The following is a 7,148-nucleotide window of genomic DNA, read 5'->3' as shown; positions in this document are numbered from 1 at the left end:
AATGGATACACGTCCCACAAATCACGTGACCCTCTTTTCCGGTCTCGATCTTTTGTGAGGGTAGGTTGGCGAGAGACGAGTTGCGGATAGGACTGCTCTGTGATAAAATCCGGCGAAAATGGCACTTTTCCGACTGGCAACGACTCGTGTGGCTGGCACACACCTGGTAAGCATCCGCCCTGCACCCGTCGGTGGCCGCTGGCCGCTCGTCGTGGCCGCCCGGGCCTCCTTTTCGTCTTATCTGGCGCGTTTTGCCTCACGTAAAATTTGCTTTTGGAACGAAGTGCAGCAGCTGAGTTGACCCATTGCATTTGCACCCAGCCGAGCTGCTAATTCGGAACGGGAGTGGTTGCGAAACTGCACCTACTACACACATTCGGATCAGTTCGGGTCAATGTTCTGTCACTTTTGCCTCGAATTTTCATTTTTAAAAAATTAGTCTTGAAATATTACGAAATTTTTGTTACCTAACATGTTAGGTTCAAGTGCATAAGGCTTGTTATCTCTAATAGTTAATTAATTGTAGCAATTTATTAATTAATCACACTTGGTAGACTTATCACAAGGTCAAGAGGAGAGGATAGGCAACTAATGTAATAATTTTCTAGCGCCAGCATGTTGTATTTTACTACCGAACATCTGACACGTTGTAGATAAGCGCTTATCTTTTTGGGGAATCGAACTGCGAAACTTTTACAGGACTCCCTAAGCTAAAAATAAATATATTTTAACTCTTATGAAAACCTTTCTGGAAGGAAGAAAGAGCCAGTGAAAAAATGAATTATTTCAGACTGATAAATTTTGTTTTTAAAAAATTGTTCGGTATTTTCAATTTAAAAGCATATGGGAAACAATAGTTATCATGACATGGTTTTAAATTTTATCTAAGCTCGAGTTAAAATAGAGTGTTATTACTTTACGAAGGAAAACAGAAGTTTATTACAGCTGGTAGCTTTCCAGCGCGGAATGCGTTCATTCCACTTTCCCGTTCTTCTCGTTACCTGTTTGCCGCTTTCGCGCGTTAGGCGCTCGCTCTCCGCGCGATTGAATTACGTCTGTCCACTTGACACTCCAATTAGGGGCATTCTAACTGTTCCCCCTGCTGTTTTGCATGGCAGGAAAGATTGTTGCGATACGATTAATTTATTGCAAACGCCTATTCCGCGCGCCTAGTTTTATTGACTGTGTTGCAGCTCGCTTGTGTTACTATAAAGCAAGACAGTTGTCCTACTTAGCGATTTTCTGCTGAGCTCACCCACCTTGCTCTTCCTTAAGCGACTTTTTGCGTGACTCGGAATTCCCAGGTTGATAACCGTGACCTTGCTGGAATATTGTAAAAATATGCGACTTGTGATGAAATTCGTTTTCTGTGGTGCACCGCCTCGATGGGTTTTTCCTACTTAAGCAAGGAAACTTTTGCATCTATAGAGAAAAATTAAACAACGATCTCAACAAAAATACTCAAAGGGTTACCCAGTTTGACTCACTGTTTTTTTTTACCATTTGTCCAATCTAATCCAACCTATTTTTTGATCGGAGAAAATTTAATGAAATAATTTTTTTGCAAGTCAGTAACCAAATAGCCGAGGATTTTTTTAAAACTTCTGTTTTCTATTTTGTCAAGAGGCAAAAAGTGAATAAATTTAATACATATCAATAATTTATAATTTCACTTGGAAAAATTAAAAACACGCAGCTTTAACATAATTTAAAATGTATTATATATTTTTAAGCATATTCTGGAGAAATTTGCTGTCATTTAGAATTAGTTCAATTATTTTGTTTAAAAAAAAATTGGATTGATCATCCCTTTTGATTGCATTCTCAAGAGAATCAAGGCAGTGGGAAGTATTTGAGCATGCCGGGGATCTAAAACTGGCTGTGTCAAAGATGGCAAAAAGGTTGATAATTTAGTGGCTCAAATAGCCCAATATGTTTGGAAGCGCACCAACGCCGACTCGGCTCTTGCTGGTTTTCGCACCTCCCCAGCGGCCTTCGGGTCAAATGTCAAATTTCAAACAAATTTCGAAATAAATGACCTCGACGCGGGGAGGCGAAATGTTGGCCACTTTTGGGCCCAAGCTCGTCTTTGGGCCCCACGTTATCCGCTTGACGGTGTTATTGGGAGTCGGTGAGCTCTTAACCCACGGGAAGTGCTGAGCACAAGAAAAAAAACGTTTCATCTTATCAAATACGTGTTTTATTTCTCATCCATTTAAAGAACTTAAATTGAACAACAAAACCAACGCAATATCAATATTGGAAGGAGTTCTTATGAAAACATGTTACTAAACAAGTAGAAGATATCACGAAGAAAAATATTTTTTATTTTGTCTTTTTTTCTGATTATTTACTTTAAAGCATGCTTCGATAAAAGCATATCGCATAAGAAATACTTAACTTATATTTTAACAAACCAAGTTTTAAGCATCAAAACGCACTCCTCGGTCTTATGAAATAAATCCACATTAATTTTTTTGCATCAGTGTATATTTTTAAATTCCATACTCCGTTGTTGAAAATGGAATTAATTTCCTATAAATTGGATTTCAGTCTCCCGTTACCGCAGTCTTTGTCCGCAACCTTTCGGAGGTGACCGATCTCCGCGATGTCCTCACCAAGAAGGTCCCGCAGGAACAGGAGAAGGTCAAGAACTTCCGTAAACAGTACGGAAACACCAAGGTCGGAGAAGTTACCGTTGACATGGTGAGTAATTAGGCGTTTGATTTATTTCCGGTATTTAAACTGCAAAAAATGCAGATGTACGGCGGCATGCGTGGCATCAAAGGTCTGGTGACTGAAACCTCCGTGCTCGACCCTGATGAGGGCATTCGCTTCCGCGGATACTCCATCCCAGAGTGCCAGAAGCTGCTCCCAAAGGCTGCTGGAGGCAACGAACCTCTTCCCGAAGGCCTTTTCTGGCTGCTCGTCACTGGTGACGTTCCGAGTGATAACCAGGTAAGAAGCATTAATTTCCCTTTAATATTGTTCAAGTAAGTGAATTCATTTTTTTCTGATTAATATTTATTTCTCTTAAATTTAATTCCAGGTCAAAGCGTTATCCAAGGACTGGGCGAACCGTGCCGACCTGCCCTCCCACGTTGTTACCATGTTGAACAACTTCCCCACCAACCTGCACCCGATGTCTCAGTTCAGCGCAGCCGTCACTGCCCTGAACTCTGAGAGCAAATACGCCAAGGCTTACGCGGACGGCGTGCACAAGGCCAAGTACTGGGAGGTAATGTCCAAGCGAGTCCCGATTGAGCCCTGCTAAATTTAGCGCCCGCCATCTGCATCAGCTGATGGCGCCTCTCGCTGCTTCCATTCAAGTTATTTAAGGACGCCTTTGCTTACTCTTTTGAGACAGCAAACACCTCTACAGAAAATGTCTCAAGCTAGAACAGAGTATAATATGTTGATTTTCAATATCCTTTTAACACCTACAAGTGCGAGGTTAAGCTCTCTCTGGCTATATCATCTTGCTGACCTTAAGGTCAATAAATCGCTAGCAGCAAAGTTCAGCCGAAGAAAGCAACTTTGTTAAATTATCCGCATTTACTTTTTTTCTGTTTGAACTTTTCATAAACAGGGTTAGTAACAAAAACTGATTTTTTTGTTGATTTACAAATAATCATATCTCTAGAGCGTTTATTTTATTCATTTTAATCAGGAATCCCACTTTTTCAGGGTTGGATCATCTTGTAAATTTTTCCATACTGCTTTTATTTTAAAATTTGATACTCCAGACATCAAAAACTCTAAAAACTAATTTAACAAACTATGCACTGCTGAATTGGTGTAATTAATCAAAAAATGTTGTTTTTTCTCACTTTGGACCAGTCACCAGAACCAATGCAAAAATTTAAGCTTAATTTTCCTCCCTTCGGTCAGTTTTAAATCAAATAAATGTACTCTTCAAGTTGAAATTAAACATTTAAATCTTCTTTCAGCTTGAAGTAATTTGACTAACATTTTATCAGCCTCTCTTTTATTTGCAGTTTTCATTTTTGATACTGAAATTAATTTTCTTCATGCTTAATTACATATATTAACCAATTTCAAAAAATTCCTTCAAAAAGCCATTAATGCAATTTGATCTTTTGTGATTAGAGTTAAAAAATCCAAAAAATTATTTTCCTCGAAAAAACAATATGAGCCTCTCTTTAAATTTACTGCCACAATTAAAATCCTAAAAAATTGATATGATTTGCAGTACATCTACGAGGATTCCATGGATCTGATCGCCAAGCTGCCTGTGGTGGCTGCCACCATTTACCGCAACATGTTCCGCGACGGCAAGGGCGTTGGCGCCATTGACACCAACAAGGACTGGAGCCACAACTTCAGTACCATGCTGGGCTACGACAATCCTGATTTCATTGAACTCATGCGCCTCTACCTTACCATTCACAGGTTGGAATATTTTTTCATTCGCAATTGTTAGGGGATCTTTCACAGGCCGAGTTCATTGGGTGAAGGATTTTTAAATTCAATAATAATAAGTGATAAGCGGCGGGAACTTCAGGTGTAGTTCAGTGGGAACTATCTTGACATCACGCCATTTGGTTATATATGAATTTTAATCGCTTGTCACGCCACGTCAATTTTATCAGTCCTAGACCTCTTTATCTTAATCTTATTTCCTGGAATTATTTTCTTTATTACCAGAAAACAGTGTTTTGGGTCTCACGTGATAGACTACGAAAATATCGGGCCTCTACTATTTTTTCGTTGCCAATTTAAATTTAAACTGCGCTCCATCACACGCAAAGTTTAAATTTAGCTCTTTAATTCCAGCGACCACGAGGGTGGCAACGTCAGCGCGCACACTGTCCACCTTGTCGGCTCTGCACTCTCCGACCCGTACCTCTCATTCGCCGCCGGACTCAACGGTCTGGCCGGCCCTCTGCACGGCTTGGCCAACCAGGAGGTTCGTTTTTACTCACGCTTGGGTGCTGTGCCAACTCAGTCACCAAAACACACTTGATTCCTGAAAAGTAATATAAACACGACGCGCCTTCACTTCTGTGCCAAAAGCTATTACTCTTGCAACAAACTAGATTTAATTTTAGTATTGAAATTAACCTATTTTTTAACAGAAGTGACGCCTTTTCCAACAATTTAAATTACAATTTTGCACTAGTAAAGAAAGACATAAAATACATGTTCCACTTCCTAATTCAAACTTAAAGGAAGTTTGGAATTTTTCCAATGACATGACAGCTTTTCACGGCTGCATGTTCTTGCCACTTGGTTTTTTCAGCAAGCAAAGAATTACTAAAATTTAGTAAATATAGCAATTTATTTTGACATGGAGTCGTTTATTTATTGTAATTATTAATGCAGTTTTTTTTTAACTTATTTGCTTTTCAACCCAGAGCTTTTATTTTCTTAAAAATCTATGATGATTGGGTCCCAAACTAAATCCTTGTTTCGCAGGTGCTCATTTTCCTGACTAAGGCTGCCAAGGAGCTTGGCGGTGACTTCACCGACGACAAGCTGAAGGAGTTCATCTGGAAGACGCTCAAGTCTGGCCAGGTGGTGCCTGGGTACGGTCATGCTGTGCTCCGCAAGACTGATCCCCGCTACACTTGCCAGCGCGAGTTCTCGCAGAAGCATCTGCCCGATGACAAGATGTTCAAGGTCCGCATTTCTTTTTTTTCTGTGTAGCACATGCATGCCGCCGTGAACCTATTGATTTTTATCGCGCGTGATTTTGGCGTGTTACAGCTGGTGTCGCAGCTGTATAAGCTCGTGCCGCCCATCCTCATGGAGACTGGCAAGGTCAAGAACCCCTGGCCCAATGTGGACGCTCACTCTGGTGTCATCCTCCAGGTAAATGTCAACACCCTTTTTTGTCTCTGCAATATTAAATTCATATTTTTAAAAAAAAATTATTAAATTAAAAAAAATCCATATAATGTGTAGACGTTTAGTCAGTAATTATTGAATGTGTTGGGCCTAAATAGTCGGCACTCACAACACAAAAATAAAATATTTTTAAACATTTTTACCGCCAATTATCTAAATTCAACTGTCAAAATAGCATAAACTGCTAGCATTTGACTTCTCTTGACCTTTCATAGGGCTTATTTAATTTTAAGAGCCTTTTTAATATTTTGAGATTTAAAAAATAACTTTTTAATTCAATATTTCAGTATTACGGCATGAAGGAGATGAACTACTACACCGTATTGTTCGGCGTGTCCAGAGCTCTCGGCACGTTGGCCTCACTGATCTGGGACCGCGCACTTGGCCTGCCCATTGAGCGCCCCAAGTCCATGTCGACAGAAGGTCTGCAGAAGTTGGTCGGTGCCACCAAGTAAGCGGCAAGCGACCTCTCGAGCAAAGAAAACCAGTGATCAGAGTTTAAACAAACACCTTCGTACTTATGCAAACTGTTAGTCGAGAAGCTTAGTTCGTTAAATGTATATATCTGAGATGATGCCAGGTAGCTAGCGAATTGCATCGTACCTTAGAGTGGCCCTGAGCAAGCGCAATTTTGGCTGCACAGCCTTGTTCGTAGACAATAACAACCTCAGTTTGAATGCAATCCAAATTCTCATCGCGAGTGGATTGGTGATATCGAAATCGGTTCCAAATTCCTCGTTATTTATTGAATTGTTGATATTTATTTGTTATGTGCGTCTTTGATGTAATATAATAATAATTATGATGTTCGTGGACTGAGAGAGAACACCCCCCCCCCCATCTGTCTGCTCTGTACCTCTGAGAAAAGAAAATCGTTTTATTTTTTTGCTCACACGCTGCACTTGCCAATGTTATTGTTGTCGCAGGATTTTAGTACAAATGACTGTAAATAACGCAATAACTTTTTCCTTCTCACCTTCTGTATTTATTGTTCGCGCTGAATGTCGACGAGTAAGCGAAAACGACGATCACCATCAGAAATAAAGCCAGGCGAATTTGCAAGAAAAACTATATGCTATTCAATTAAAACAAATCCTTCTATAATATTGAAAAAACATGAGTAGTTATGAAGGTTGTTATAAAAAGAGAAAAGAAACGAAAATATTTTATAAATCTATCCCAAACTGTTGTTTTGTAAAATAAGATCAAGTTAAAATTTATTATGGTCAGTGTTATCACGCTCCAACTTAATTTTAATTATGAGCTGTGCAAATTTC

At 39.6% G+C, this 7,148-nt stretch overlaps 1 protein-coding gene across 1 annotated transcript; it reads left to right on the top strand.

Annotated features, from left to right (window-relative positions):
• The first annotated feature begins 5 nt into the window (after positions 1 to 5).
• Positions 6 to 6,939, top strand: LOC135946954 (probable citrate synthase 1, mitochondrial). Its single transcript, XM_065495456.1, has 9 exons — positions 6 to 166; positions 2,554 to 2,706; positions 2,761 to 2,958; positions 3,050 to 3,238; positions 4,214 to 4,413; positions 4,798 to 4,930; positions 5,440 to 5,643; positions 5,731 to 5,835; positions 6,159 to 6,939. The coding sequence occupies exons 1-9, from the start codon at positions 119 to 121 to the stop codon at positions 6,324 to 6,326; spliced, it is 1,398 nt and encodes a 465-aa protein (XP_065351528.1). The 5' UTR covers positions 6 to 118; the 3' UTR covers positions 6,327 to 6,939.
• The last annotated feature ends 209 nt before the right edge of the window (positions 6,940 to 7,148 follow it).

The sequence above is a fragment of the Cloeon dipterum genome, chromosome X (assembly GCF_949628265.1).
Source record: "Cloeon dipterum chromosome X, ieCloDipt1.1, whole genome shotgun sequence".
NCBI classification, from domain to species: Eukaryota; Metazoa; Arthropoda; class Insecta; order Ephemeroptera; family Baetidae; genus Cloeon; species Cloeon dipterum.
The sequence above is the reverse complement of the archived record's forward strand: the minus strand, read 5'-3'. Positions and strand labels throughout refer to the sequence as shown.